This window comes from Bombyx mandarina, chromosome 19 (genome assembly GCF_030267445.1).
Source record: "Bombyx mandarina strain Sakado chromosome 19, ASM3026744v2".
NCBI lineage: Eukaryota > Metazoa > Arthropoda > Insecta > Lepidoptera > Bombycidae > Bombyx > Bombyx mandarina.
Window position 1 is genome coordinate 6784678 of NC_143225.1, and position 16730 is coordinate 6801407.

The 16730-nt window shown below is 35.4% G+C and overlaps 1 protein-coding gene across 2 annotated transcripts in view; it reads left to right on the forward strand.

Moving 5' to 3' along the window:
• The first annotated feature begins 4231 nt into the window (after positions 1-4231).
• The window catches only part of LOC114242209 (ADAMTS-like protein 4), a 93797-nt gene continuing 81298 nt past the window's right edge, over positions 4232-16730 (forward strand). The window contains exons 1-2 of one of the 2 annotated variants that reach the window (XM_089735128.1): positions 4232-4389; positions 14090-14345. In XM_089735128.1, the coding sequence (XP_089591254.1) occupies positions 14311-14345 (35 nt within the window). In that variant the 5' untranslated portion in view covers positions 4232-4389; positions 14090-14310. The remainder of the gene's footprint in view (positions 4390-14089; positions 14346-16730) is intronic. The other variant, XM_089735127.1, reaches the window with a different exon arrangement.

Sequence of the window (16730 nt, forward strand, 5' to 3'; positions counted from 1 at the left end):
ACTGCGTCTTAAAAAAAATATGTGCAGTAATTTTGTGCTTAATAACTAATGTGTGGGAAGTTTGCGTGCGTTGACCCGTCTTGGACAAACAGACAATTTCTAGGGCTGAGTTTGCGGTCGACTAGATCGTTATCGTGTAGTTTGATCAAGATGACACAGCTTCTCTAAGGGAAACAATACGTTTTGAATTTATACCAGGTATATAATATTAAAATTATTTCGAAGGAAAACATTTATTTTACGTGAGTTCATTGACTTTAATATTTATTTAGTTTAGGTTAGCTTAGTAGTAAGTACTTTAATTTTAATTGTTTATTTTAATGGTTGTCTATTTTGTATATTGCATGTTTTTGGTTACAGATATTTAAGCCGACAAAAATTTTTGTGGATTAGGACTCGACAGAGATGGCAGAATTAAATAGAAATCAATTATTTACTGTGCACAGCAATTTAAGCGTGTCTTCTCGAACGAATGACTTGGTCGTCATAAGGTTGGTGCCTCTAAAGGACTCTAAAGAACCCACATGTACTTAATGCACACAAGTGCTATTTAACTGTCATACTTAACTTTAAGTATACACTTACTTTAATTATGACAACAAACACCTTATAAGGGCTTGACGTTTCTAATCACATCCAAGGACAGCTTTCTCTTTGAAACCCATGTTCAATTATTTTGATGTACATTTTTTTAATGTTTCGGTAATAAAGTTTACTTTAATTATTTACCAATAAAAATTTTAATTGTTCTTACGTTATAATGTTAAAACTAAATCTGCCGAAGGAAACTTTTTGTATTATTATGTCTATGATATAGTTCATTCGTGAGGTAATTTTGCTTTAATTAATGGCAATAATTTATAATTTAACTACTAACATGTATTTTCTTGTGGCCAGCAACTGGAAAGAGCACTAACCTAAAGATACGCAATGTCAAATGTTATAAAAATACAAAGGCTTAATAATAAATTGATAAACTATTTAGGTATTGAATGCCAAGCTCACGCAAATTTTCTCTTGATTTAATTGGTGAGTATTACTACGTGGAAAGGCAATTTTAGTGAAAGTCCCCGATAATACTATGAGCATTAAAAACCGCTGTCAAATTAAAGTATTTACATAAGTGGGGTCAAAGTGGTATAAGCTTCGATATAATGCGAGTTTGACAATAAAATTTATCAATGAACCCTGAATTGTCTGTTCGCAGTAGACCAGGGCTTCTCAAACTTCAATCTCACGAATTTAACATCTTCGACGTCTGATTTGACGATGAAAATCTACTTCAAAAATCCATTAATTAAGGGTGGGGATTTCTCGGTGTACCTACTTACAAATGAAATACAAGGGGACTTGTTTTTTCCTGCAAATTTATGTAGAGAACTATTCTTATTATGTCTTATTAACGGTAGGTAGTTCATGCATATATTCATGAGCGCTCCGGTATGAATCTTCAGATCGGGTGTGCCATGAGCTCATGGTGAATATAGTTAAAAAAACAACAATTTAAATATTAAATTCAATTTGTATTTTTTTCAGTTTTCGCGTGTCATAGAATTAGAACTACTTTTACGGTTTTATTTCGCGTTTTTTATTTCGAATACATTAGAATACATTGTTCGTGTTCACGAAAACGTCTTAGGTGTTATTCGTCAACATTTGAATATTGTGCTTACTTGAATTGCTTATTTAGTAATCTAGGGAATAAAATCACGATCAAACGTCAATTTATTACGGTTAGCATGAGTATGTTAAAGTTTGAGAATCGCTGTCGCAGACCACCGTGGAGGGCTCAGACTCAGAGGACCCCTTTTAGAGACTGAATATACGAGCTGATACCAGATTTTACTAGTTTACTATTCTGGTAACGGGACGAGATATAAAGCAAAGATGCGTTTCGGTTTATATGATAGGACATTCGTTACTTCAATACTTTGAGATTTTAAGATCAGGTGTTAAAACCACTCGATCGATTTGATGAGATTTTCAATTTGGACATCGAAATTGTTTAAAGCCAGAAACAGGTTGTATTAAGACATAAATGCATTTAAATGTGAGTGTGAATAAATAAATAAATATATAAATATAAATATTTACTAACAATCACGCCACGTTAACTGGTCCCGTGCTAAGTTCGTAAGAACTTGTGTTACAGGTACAAGATAACGGAGATAAACGTAAGATTTTTATTATACGCATACATATATTTGATATACATCCATAACCCTAGAAAAGACATTTTTATATAATATTTGTCATACAAATATCCTCCCTTGGCGGGATTCGAACCCGCGACCGCCTTGTGTAGTGACCGTGTCACTTACCACTACACCAGACGGCCGTTAAAATTAAAAAATAAATAAAACTTAAATATATTAAAACCCTAAATAGCGTTTCGTATTGTTTTGTAATATCTATACTAATATAATAAAGCTGAAGAGTTTGTTTGGTTGAACGCACTAATCTCAGGAATTACAGGTCCGATTTGAAAAATTCATTCAGTGTTGTATAAACCATTTATTGAGGAAGGCTATAGGCTATATATATAACATCACGGTAAGGCCAATACAAGTGGAGCACCAATAAAGAATGTTTCAATAGGGGTTTAAATAGCTCCTTAACATTCTATAATTCAAAAATATTTTCACTTTCTACGAAAATGAAGTGGGGGTAAAATTTAGCGTTATGCCAAAGTAACTATTACACGCGGATGGAGTCGCGGGCAAAAGCTAGTCTCTAATATAGATTCTACTATTTTGTTGCTGTTTAATAGATACTAGAGGTCCCGCAGTAGTCGAAATGCGACTATAATTAATTGGATTTGTAAGTTTGTACACTATTATGATTGTATTTTATACTTCTAAAATCACAAAATTCGCCAAGGCTACATATAAAAAATATTAATAAAGACAAACAATATTTAATCTATTCTCAATTTGACCACAACGTCAAGAACAAAAGTTTGACAATAAATAGTATGCATGCATGTGTGCGTCAAATACACGGTTCGTAGTGTGTGTAATGTTTTCTTAATTGATTTATTGTATCTTTTATGCATTATTTTAAAAAAATATTAGCATTGTGCACTTCTTCTCTATATTCTCTATAAGTGTGGAAAATTTCATACTCCTCCGTGCACGCAATTTTCGTAAAAAGGGATACAAAGTTTTTGCTTCACGTATTAATATATAAATAGATAATTTGACGTTCCCAGAAATATTTCCGTTCTTTTATTAGCACGAATAATACAAAAACCATACACCGTTTGTTTATTAATCCATAAATCTGAACAGTTTCGTAAACGTGAACTGAATTTGATGTTTGTAATGAAAGAAACGCATGAGTTGTAAAATATTATAATACGACAGAGATAGTTACGAAGCTATAATTCGATTTTATTTCTGTGCAATGATTTGAATGCGTGATATAGTTAATTTTGTACTTTGATATTATTATTTGGAGACGTTGATATACCTATCTATCTTCTATCTTTTAGCCCACAAAAGTCCACTGCTGGGCTGCTGGACGTTACAACGATATAATTTGTATTAAAGAGAAATCTGAAATTAAAAACGCATGTTAGGTTTGCCCATAATTAACATTTACGTAATTTGTTTTTTACTATGATTATTTTTGTTTACCATAAACATAAAAAATAAGAACAAACAAAAAAGTGTTTTGTAATCAATTTTTCTAATTCCCACAGAGTTCTTTAGATAAATGTTACTTATAATAGTAATGTTAATGTTACTGATATTATTCTATCTCGATCATGTGCCAATAATCAAAAACACATGTCTCTGCCAAGGTAGATTTAACGATACAACGATATGTGATTGATATCGACGTTAATATCCCTGCACAATTGAATGATAGACGACATTTTGCAACACAACCGACCACTCAATAATTGGCCTCTCGATTCGTTGTTACAATTTTTTTTATTACCAATCAAACATATTTTATCTACGTCACACGCCATGAATAATTTACATATTAAAATTCCTTATAATGCCTCATATGTAAAAAAAAAATAGTTCACGTTTAACTGAATGCGACTACAAGTTTGAATTTGGAATGTGGTGGGTTATTGCTGGCCATTTGTTCTCTTATTTTATGTACTGCCAAGTGTCCCTTTGCCAGGACTGATTTCCTGGTATTTACAGTAAAGTACTCTGGATCCATTCGGCTTTGGAAGTCATGGCTTCGTTTAATGTCCAGTCGGTTAAAAGCAACACGCACGGACGTACGGTCTACGCGCAGGCGTGTTTCCCGCCCTTACGCTAAAGCGCGCGTATTTTGACGTTCACCTGTAATTTTAATAAAGCATAGACAATTTATGATATACAAATCTAGTGTATTCAAAATATCGTAAAACACCTCTCGATATAGGTAAGTTTTTCGATTGATATTCAAACAGAATTGTTTTTTTTTTTCGTTTAATTGTATTCACGGAATCACATCTATACCGAATTATGGTTACGATACTAAACATTTTATTGTATTTTAATGCATCTGCCCGTATTCCCTATTGCAGGAAGCTGTGCAGTTGTTGAAATTCAATAGTTACGATTGTTTATGTTTATTACTCCATGTGTACTCATTTCCTGGGTCGTAATTGATTTCGCGTTGGTTTATGAAGGCGCAGTGTCCAACAATAACCTTCTCGTATCTATCATACCGGTGTTCAATGATAATGAGTATGATTTTCGATTATTGTAATTGTTAATTTTGTGATTATATCACCTATGATGTTTCCGTTTTCGAAATTCCAAAGATAGCATACAAATTTGTTATATTATTATATTAAATACAAGTAGCTATGATTTATACACTTCATCTCTATTCAAGAATCAAAACGTTTTTATTTTTATTTTTTTTATGTTATGCTCAATTATTTTGTTGTATCTTTGTCGTATTTAATAAACAGCAGCTTCCGATACATTATGTTTTGTTTAACATCAATAGTTTAAAATAATATCATTAAATGTAACACGTATTTAAAAAAAAGCGATTTATTTAGGCTTTATGAACTTCTTAGATTTAAATATTAAATGTATTTTTTAATAAATGAAGTTGTCTGCTTTGTCACTTTCCGGATACTCGAGCTTTTTTCTTCATCGCTACTGGCTATTGCGTGTTTGTCTAGGGTTATCATAAAGCACTTATGAAATTATAATTCTGTTCCTTGGTACATTTCAGTGACCAACTTTTTTATTTATGATATATATTTCGTATATGAGGGCACTGGCGTAAAGTGGTTAAAGAGGTCCAGATATCACAGCGTATATTCTACTACCCACCATCAGACGTGAAGTCGAAGGTTCAATTGTATTCAGAGTTTCGGACAGACTAAGTTGCATGACTACTTCGCGCAAGAAATAGTCAAGATGGTGGTACTTACTACTGCTAGGGGCCTAGAATACCAAAAGAATTATTTTTACTGCATATTATCCTAAGCTGCGTGCTAGCTTTTAATTAGTGTTTTAAAGGCTTTGGCTACTGCTTAGAACTAGGTGGACACTTAGCTCTTCCATTCGCAAAGTAATGATTACTACAACTAGCATAATTGGAAACAAATCTCCAAAAATCTCCATCCAGCGTTCTTCGAAGTTAATTATTTCACGAAATTTCTCTCGATTAATTACCACACTATGCGTACACGCGCCCAAGAAAGCGGTTGCTATGATCCGACGACCCAATTTGTTTTCCGTTTTATTTACCTTAGCAATGTAGGCAATGATAAGTGCAGCCTTTATTCAGGTCACGCCGGCGAGACTGCAAGAGAAACGCAAAGTTTAACGATAGGGATTGCAGTGCTTTTAAAAACTAGTCGTGCGTAAACTCTATCTTCGTTTGAACGTTTATTGCAACCGCTGATGCTATATCGCGTATTGACGTGTTTACGAGTTACGGCTCTCGGAATATCTTAAATAAATTTAGGTTAATATCGTCATCGCTGCTAGCCGAAAGGAAGTTCATTAGCCTTTATGAAGCTGTGTCTATGAACAGCAAAACTTCAATACCCCTGCCCACTAAACGTGAACCTGTAGTCTCATAATTGCATGGTAACCAAATTGTAAGTCATAGAGGGCCTAGGTCGCATTAGAGGAGATTAAAAATTAAAAAAAAACATTTAAAAAACTGAACGCCTCACTACCCCGTGCAGGAGACGAGGCCTGGACAGACCGGGCCAGCACTAGTGTGGGGCTGCGGAAGAATCTCGATTCCCGCGGCCCCGCACGCACGTATGGGGAGACACCGGGGTAGTTTTAGCCGGTATGAGTCCGACACTCCCCTCCACCTTTCCCCAGGCGGAGGTAGTCCATGAGGATTTCCCCCGAAAAAAATGTCGATTTTTTTTTTATTTTTTTTTTTTTTATTGCTTAGATGGGTGGACGAGCTCACAGCTCACCTGGTGTTAAGTGGTTACTGGAGCCCATAGACATCCACAACGTAAATGCGCCACCCACCTTGAGATATAAGTTCTAAGGTCTCAGTATAGTTACAACGGCTGCCCCACCCTTCAAACCGAAACGCATTACTCCTTCACGGCAGAAATAGGCAGGGCGGTGATACCTATCCGCGCGGACTCATAAGAGGTCCTACCACTAGTAATTACGCAAATTAAAATTTTGCGGGTTTCATTTTTATTACACGATGTTATTCCTTCACCGTGGAAGTCAATCGTGAACATTTGTTGAGTACGTATTTCTTTAGAAAAATTGATACCCGCCTGAGATTCGAACATCGGTGCATCGCTCAACACGAATGCACCGGACGTCTTATCCGTTAGGCCACGACGACTTCAAACGATTATTGGTCGCAGAGCATTTGATCATGTAAAATCTGTATCTTCGTTCACGTTCTCGGCGATCATGTTCAGTGGGCACCGGTTTGGCTATGCATTGCTTATGTCCATGAGCACCAGTGATTACTTATCAATTGAACGAAGTACATGCCAGCTTGCTATAACAATAAAAAACAGGGTGTCTCGCTATAAGTTTGATTTTTGAAAGTAGCTCTCGGCATTCCTGTCTAAAAGCTCCGATGATCTCTTAGCATCAGGTTCGCTGTGAGTTCGATCACTTATCTAATGAAATTAAACGAATTGTTCTCGAAGTAGCATAGAAGAAGCAAGTAGAAGTCAGCAGTACTTTTTTTATTTTTTTTATTGCTTAGTTGGTTGGACGAGCTCACAGCCCACCTGGTGTTAAGTGGTTACTGGAGCCCATAGACATCTACAACGTAAATGCGCCACCCACCTTGAGATATATAAGTTCTAAGATCTCAGTTTTATGCGTTTCCTTCCCACTGTAAATATATTGAACAAGCCACTAATAATATTGAGTAAGAATTATTACGATAATTCATCTCATTTGAAGAATTTAAATTTAAGATTGCTAAATACTTAATAATCTAAATTGTGATTAATTTTAATTGTAGTAAATCGGCGTGAGTTCTGAAAAAAAAAACCACATTAAAATTAGTCCTAAAAATTTGTTTAGTCTCATCTAATATCAGGTTGTATCTAGTACATGGATGTAATACATAGTCAATTGAGTGCTTTCATTACGCATACCTTAAAATAAATAACCCATAAACCGTTTAAAGGCCCCGAAGAATTCCACTACCTTTAATTGGAGTCGTTATGCTATTAAAGACATCAACGCTACATCGTCTCGTGTATTTGTCACTCATGATATTAGAAACATCTTCATTTATCAAACGAATAGCTTAGTTCATGAATCACGTTAATTAAGATTGTGATTTGGTAAATGTGGCCTGTTTTTTGTTCTGAATTCACCGTACGTTTAGTTATTAGTTTAAAACGCCTATAATTCGATTTGTTTGTTAGTTAGAAAACAAGCGTGTTCCAAATGTGGAACTTTTGGAAATTATTTTTATAGTATGGTAAAATTAGGCGAGTTGCATGCATACATATACATACGCATACATATACCGCACAGTATTTCGTACGATATTCGCGATTCGTAAATTGTTTTCATCTCATTCGTTTCTATTGAAGATGCTGTGAAGATGATGCGTAGGTATGTAAGTGCCCTTTCTGAGTGCAAATCACGGTAAGGCCAATACAAGTGGAGCACCAATAAATAATGTTTCAAAATAGGGGTTTAAATAGCTCCTTAACATTCTATAATTCAAAAATATTTTCACTTTCTACGAAAATGAAGTGGCGGTCAAATTTAGCGTTATGCCAAAGTAACTATTTCACGCGGACGGGCAAAAGCTAGTAATTAAATAAATAAAAAGACAGTAGTTAGCTTAGCACAATATTCAAATGTCGACAGATGACGTCATTGTGCGTCACAACGAAAACAGCAGTATTGGAAACGTCCGAAATAATATCCGCGAGATTAATTTTATTTTATTAATAGATTTATTATAAGATTTAACTCGTAAAATAGGAATTAATTATGTGATTTAGATTTTTAATACGCTTTTATTAGCTTCAGACGTATGTATGTATGTATGTTTCTAACGGAATCTTTGAACATGATTTTTACCGCCTTCAAAACATCGGATTAACTCGAAATTTGGTATACTTATTAAGGACCGATGACAATGGAATATTAAAAAAAAATTGAAAATATAATATTGAAAATTCAACTAAAATAAATAAATAAGTATAATATAAAATAAATAAGTAGAAAAATAAATAAATAAGTATAAGTAATAAATAGTTTTTTTTTTTTTTTAATCATTATTAAAATCGATGACCGTAGAGGTTTTCATTACAAAAATTATCGTATCCAGCAAAATGGATGTGAAGTTGCGAGCTAACGAAGCGGGCGAGAAATGTAACGTTATGTTTACAAATTGATAACAGGTTATCCGCTTTAGCACACTGACACAGTGCAGGTTACATGTCGTAATAGTTTGGTAATACTCGTCGCACAATATTTGTCTCGTTTATTGACTCAGAGCGAGATAATGTCGCGGTCATGTGAAGCGATTCGCATTTTCTTTCGTTTATCAAGTTTTAATTAAATTACGGTTTTTTACGTATTCACGTGATGTTCTGCTCTTACGAAGCGAAGCCGCTAATATACACATGACGATTGTGACTTCAGAAAGTAGTGGAATCGATTAAAGTAATTTTAATCGATTTTTTTTTCATCGAAAAGTCGTTATTTATTAATTAAGATAAAACTTTTTTAAAAACACACACACAACATAACTGTATGATTTGAAGAAACGCATTAAATGTATGAACTTCATAGAGAGAGAGAGAGAGAGAGATAATGCACTTTATTGCACACCAAAACACAATTTACATTAAAAAGCAATCAAAAGCAGTTACATTTTTACACTAGGCGGTCTTATTGCTAAAAGCGATCTCTCCCAGACAACCGTTTCATTTACAGAAATTCTGGAAAAAATAAAAATATGGCAGATACTATAGACAATACATTATTATAGAAAATATTTACATACAATAAATCGATATATACCGTTTACACATAATAATATAATGAAATATATAACTAATTGTTTTATATACCAATATATTTACTAATATACTTACATAATAATATACTTTCATACCATGAAATCAGTAGATATTGTTTAGATTACTTCGATTAGTTTTGAAGTGTAACTTCTTCTTTTCCCTACTAGAGCAGACGTGGTAAAATCGAAATCCGGAAACCTGTTATGGTCATACGTATTCAGCGCTCCAAGTTAATATGAACATTGCTTTGGTGGCGTATAGTGTCATTGTTAAAAGAATGTGATAAGATCGGTTCAATAAGTTATGGAAGCTTTAATATTATAATGCTATATATCGTAAATGATATCGTTATTATTGTTATTATGTTTATACATTTTAAGAAAATAATCTTTATAGTTTCTGGTAAATAATTGTCATAGCATGTTGTTACTATAAATTATTGTCATATATACTGCACGATCTGAATTAATTATAACTATTTTAATGTTCTCATTTAAGTGAATTTATGTAATTCTTTTGAGAATAAAGAATATCTTTATTATCATGTAAAACACAATTTGTTTTAGAACTACGAAATCGGGTTAAGGAACTCAATATTTTACAACATCGTCCTCTTGGGTATCTCGAATGAAATATCACTAATAAATTTCTCTGAACATTTTACAGGCAGAGCATAATTATATTATAAATTAACAGGCTGAGACATTATAGGCGTGCTTCGCTAATATGCTTTCATAGTAGAGACGTTTGCTTGACTTAGTGCGATCTACATTGATTGCTTCTAAGCGATCATTTTTGCAGAACCACAAAAGAAATTAAACTTGGAAAGTGAAGTGTTTATTTTGTGTTTAAATTATGCATCAATAGTTTATCTTTAAGATTTTGGGTAGTCGGGCGTACGAGCTCTTGGCCTACAGGGTGTAAAGTGGTTATCGGGTTCTTTTGGAACCACAGCTTGTTTTTATTTAAATTTTTAGTGAGTATTTGGTGAACTACCTCTTAGCGTTTTAGCGGAGGCGATTCCTTGTGTTTTGTGTTCGCTGTCGGTATTAATACTTACTATCTATGAGCAACAGTAAACGTTTGAAATCTGATAAGCCATAAGCTTGTGAGAAAAATGAAGCCACATCTATCAATAAAGCATTTTCGATATTGATGGGTTGATAGACATTGAGATTGGATTAGTCCTATTGATAGCGTGCGGTAATCCGACAACGACTTCTCGTCTCAATAGGATATTTGATTTAACTAAAAAATTGGCTCAGGAAACAGAAAAACGTGACGCGTAAACCTTTACTGGTGGTAGGACCTCTTGTGAGTCCGCGCGGTTAGGTACCACCACCCTGCCCACTTCTGCCGTGAAGCAGTGATGCGTTTCGGTTTGAAGGGTAGGGCAGCCGTTGTAACTATACTTGAGACCTTAGAACTTATATCTCAAGGTGGGTGGCGCATTTACGTTGTAGATGTCTATGGGCTCCAGTAACCATTTAACACCAGGTGGGCTGTGAGATCGTCCTCCCATCTAAGCAATAAAAAAAAACCTTAAGGCTTGCACGTTACAATCTTGTGAGTTGCGTATTAATTATATGTAAATATTTTTTTCAAATATATTATATTGGATTGTTGTTACATCATAAACTTCACGTGACTCAAAAGGTAAACTCTATCGATGTTTTTTTTTCTGGATTTTATGTCATATTAGTTTTATAAATACCAAAATATGGGTGACAAATTGTAATTATCTTCGTATATCCGACAAGTATAATAATATGAAGATTGTTGCAGTCATTCACGTAATGGAGTTCGTTATTTGTACTAAATTAGCCGATAATATTTAAAAGTGCTACACACAGAAAGCTAGTTTAATAAACCTCCCATAAACATAATAATATAAGAGATCTTTGAGATTGGCCGAAGAAGACGAAATTGGCTTTAATACCAAAAAGGTAGAAAGGGTTCAGTGAATAGATTGCTTTAGCATGAAATGACTCAGTGTTACGAACGGCGTTGTTTGCATCTATCTTAGTACTTCCGTTCACTACAAGAATGGGAACTCATTAATTTATACACATAATTGGAAGTATCCACAGACTGCGAAGTACTTAAATACATTTTGTATGTAGCTGTTAAAATACTCATGCCTAATTAATTGTATAGCAGTACAAAAATAACGCATACTATTGTTTATAGGTAATATATACTATCATTAGTTTTGTAGTCGTCGTGGCCTAACGGATAAGAATCCCGCAGGCGGGTACCAATTTTTCTAATGAAATACGTACTCAACAAATGTTCACGATTGACTTCCACGGTGAAGGAATAACATCGTGTAATAAAAATGAAACCCGCAAAATTATAATTTGCGTAATTACTGGTGGTACTCTTGTGAGTCCGCGCGGGTGGGTACCACCACCCTGCCTATTTCTGCCGTGAAGCAGTAATGCGTTTCGGTTTGAAGGGTGGGGCAGCCGTTGTAACTATACTTGAGACCTTAGAACTTGTATCTCAAGGTGGGTGGCGCATTTACGTTGTGGATGTCTATGGGCTCCAGTAACCACTTAACACCAGGTGGGCTGTGAGCTCGTCCACCCATCTAAGCCATAAAAAAAAAAGAAAGAACAATTTTATAACATCCGTTTATTATCATGACTAGAATCATCGGGATATAGAAATGATTATATTTATTTTATTTTTTCGATTTTTCAACGTTTTCATAATATTAATTTCGTTTCCAATACATTACAGTACTCGTGATCACTGTCATTGTGAAATGACACGAAAACTTTAGAAATAGTATTATGACGAGATAAAAACGCGATATCGAATGATTATTTTTATTTTGAATTTTCATTAATGTGATTTTTGTGGTTTGATGTGGTAGGTGGACACATTAGTTCACTGACCTTCGGGTATTAAGTTGCTAAGAGCTCGCAGATATCCAGGAATGTCGCCAAAAACCTTGAGACGTAAGGTAGAAATTTGAATAGCATGAAAACAGTTACCAAAACGTACGGTCAAGCTACGGCTGACTCGCGACAGAAAAAACGATGATGCTGACACGACATTCCCTAACATTCTGACCCATTAACGGTGCTTTTAGGCACCACAAGCACCGGTCACCGTCCTCGTCGAACCCGTCGCTTGCGACGAAGGGCTCGACGAGCGAATTAACCCATAAACACAGCCCACTGAGTTTCTCGCCGGGTCTTCTCAATGGGTCGCGTTTCCGATCCAGTGGTAGATTCTGCGAAGCACTGTTCTTGCTAGGGTCAGTGTTAGCAACTCTCCGGTTTGAGCCCCGCGAGCTAACCTACAAACGTTATGGTGAAGCTAAAATAGCCTCTCAAGGCTATCAGCATAGCTAGGAGAGAAAAAAAAATAGGGCGGGGCAGCCGTTGTAACTATACTGAGACCTTAGAACTTATATCTCAAGGTGTGTGACGCATTTACGTTGTAGATGTCTATGGGCTCCAGTAACCACTTAACAACCAGGTGGGCTGTGAGCTCGTCCACATATATAAGCAATAAAAAAAAAAAACGAACACTGATTTAATTGCATATTTGATTTTATTATACGACTAATGAAAACTTCATTTTTCTTTTGAATCCAATGTTATGTAATGTAATTAAATTAAAATGTTAAATATAGAAACGTTGTGACTGATTTTCGAAAAATCAAAGTAAAATATAGAGCTGTTCGTAAAGAATGACAGAGTAATTAATCATTTATCGAATGTTTGTCATAACAATGTAATTCAACGCGTGCTGGAAAAATAGGAACAATTAAACATCTATATTATATTTTGTGAATGTATGATTAAGCCTAGTAAAGAAAATAATTTAGATCTTCGGTCATGGCGGTATAGGTATGATTTGCACCATCGTCGCGAGACTCAAGCAAGCGATTTTTGGAGATTTAAAGGCAAATAACAATAGTGGACGTAGCTTTTTTTTTTTAATAAAATGTGTCTTGTGACTAATATATCCTCAGCAACGCAAGCCGGAAGACCAAACAGATAGCCATTGTCTTATCTATAAGTGCGTCTGTGTCTTAAATCAATGAATTGATATATTGATCGCAGTTTTTCAGTCAAATCAATATATGATTGTACAAAAAACATATAAACACCTATATATATTATATTTGTTTGAGCGTTTATACCCACTAATCTCTACAATCATTGAATCAACCGCGACATAATTTGCAGTGGTGAAAGCTAGGGAATAATTATTTGTTAATAAAATTCCTAAATTTTCGATTATTTGTAATTCTTTTTTTTTATTTCTTAGATGGATGGACGAGCTCACAGCCCACCTAGTGTTAAGTGGTTACTGGAGCCTATAGACATCTTCAACGTAAATGCGTCACCCACCTCGAGATATAAGTTCTAAGATCTCAGTATAGTTACAACGGCTACCCCACCCTTCGAAACGCCGAAACGCATTACTGCTTCACGGCGGAAATAGGCGGGGTGGTGGTACCTACCCGTGCGGACTCCCAAGAGGTCCTACCACCAGTGAAAATTCTTCTAAATTGCTATAAAAATGGTGTGCTAACGTTTAGTTACGGTGGATGGTAAATATAGACTAAAAATATATATTTTTTTATTGTTTCAGGCACACGTTAATTAAGGAAACATGAAAAATTATCGTTCTCAACGATATGGTGAAAATTATCAGCCAAGGTGTAACGTGACGCCATAAACTATGGACATAAAAAGTGGCATATTTTTAAAACACGACGTTTCAGAAACTATAAACATTTTTATTTAACGTATATTAAAATGATTAGAGACAAGTTCAAATTTAATGTCAGTAAAAGTTTATAGTGTATTAAAATGGAGAACGGGCAGTTTCTGTGGGATTTGTTTTGGTATGTAAATTATGCGATATTTATATTCTGTTCGTCAGATTTTAGTAATTTGTTAATGACCTCATGACAGAGGCCATGAGAACAAACGAGTCCATTCTAAGGCAGCTAAACATCCGAAAAAGGCTCTCTTCCATCTGCCGGGAACGTGTTATGAGCTTCTTCGGACACACCATGCGGTCTCCCAGACATGAATTAGAGAAGCTCATAATTACGAGTCGCATAGAGGGCAAGCTTTTTTTTATTATGATTGAAGGATTACTGGTGTCCCTGAGGCCTTTCCAGTTTGACCAGGACAGGTGGGCGAGCAAAGACTCAACCAAGAGGGGTGGGTTTGCTAACAGCTGCCCGAGCGCCTCCGACGGATACCTAACAACTCCATAGCAGCTGATTCGCGAATGAATCTACTACCGGATCGGAATCGCGACCCGCTGAGAAGATCCGGCGAGAAACTCAGCGAGCTGATGCATGGGTTAGGTTGCACGTCGAACTCTTTGTCGAGTTCGACGAGTACGGTTACCAGAGTCCCTAAGCCTGCTCGTAGTGTTAGAGCTGAAGGCGTCATAGAGGGCAAGCGCGCCGTGGGAAGAACACCAGCCAGACGGTCAGATCTAGTAAGAGAAGCACTTGGCGGTAGTCTGTACCATGCGGTCCATGCCACCCATGATCGAACACAGTGGAAGAACGTCACATGTGGTCGCGATCCTCAGTAGTAAGGGAACGACGATATAGAAGTAGAAGTAATGACCTCAAAAAAGAGGAGGTTCTCAATTTTAATGTACTTTTTTCGTGTGTGTTACCTCGGAATTACAACGCTAATAGATTTTGATGATTCTTTTTCATTACAAATTTAGCAGCTTCCCATTTAAATATTATTTATGACCAGTAATATTTGAATTATCCTTAACAAGGTATATTTAATTCTTTTATTACACTGTTGATATTCTCAATTTAGTTCGATGAAGCTAGTTTACTTTTTCGTTATAATTTTGTACGATTGCATTCAATTTCTAATATTTTGTTGTTGTTATCGAAACCATTCGCGCATGCGTGGCCCATTTGATGGTACTGATAACTACCGTCATATACCATCAATTTCACTGACATGGGCCAGGTCACCCATATCAGTCACAAGCAGTGGCTAAGTTAATGTAGCTTATATACCCAAAAACTTACTGGTGGTAGGAAAGACCTCTTGTGAGTCCGCACGGGTAGGTGCCACCACCCTGCCTATTTCTGCCGTGAAGGGCAGGCCAGCCGTTGTAACTATACTGAGACCTTAGAACTTATATCTGAGGATGGGTGTCGCATTTACGTTGTAGATGTCTATGTACTCTACTATGGGCTCCAGTAACTACTTAACACCAGGTGGGCTGTGAGTTCCTCCACCCATCTAAGCAATAAAGAACAAAATAATAATAATAATAATAATTGCACGTGTGCTATCTGAGAATCCGGCTGTAAGCACCGTTGTTTGTTATTAATCAAAACTAATACACTTCAACGCACCGCACAAATCACGGACCGACGTGTTTATTTTATCACAAATATAGCAACATTACATTTATACAGGGTGTGTGGGAACCATTCTCGAAGACCACAGATAATAGTGCCATACAATTGACGTGTTGGTTGTTTTATCTATGTCTTTATTTGTAATGTAACAAATCATATGACACGTCTCGAGAGGGCGCATGTCGTTATCCCGTATGGACTGGTAGCGCAATTCCGTCTGATTCTGTCACTAAAAAACACAAATAAATCTACATTACGTTTGAGGATAGTTGACGGTATTCACATTATTGTTGTAGCGTCTATAGACACAGGTAAAAATAATAGACAGTTCATAACATAGTCTAATATGAAAAATAAAATGAAATGGAGTAACATTTTTAATAGCATCATCGATAATCCTAGCTTATTTCCAAAATGATTGCAAGTGCGTGGCAAGAAAAAAATGCCAAATAAGATATCAAGGTTGACAGCTGATTAGCGGAGCATGTGACGTTTTAATAGCATTATCGATGGTTAAGGATGTTTTTTTAAACTGTGTGTTGGTCTGTGCGAAGGAAACTAAAAAGGAATTTACTTTTTGAACGCTTTTAGCTTGTTTACGTTGGTTTAAAAACTGCACAATAAAGTCGATACCCAATAAATTTGAGTGAATGGTAAATTTTACGAGGATGCGTACGTGCGCAACGATATCAAATTGTTAGGGTTAACGCTCGGTGATCTGGTTTTAGTTGAAATTTATTAAATAACATTCTAGTCCGTGGAAGTGGGTATAACGGTGAAATTTTCTATTTATGCACGCGCCTGTTCGTTCATTAATAAAAACGAATTGTATGGTTTTAAGAATGCAATATTAGAGATTAATACGATGGGTTA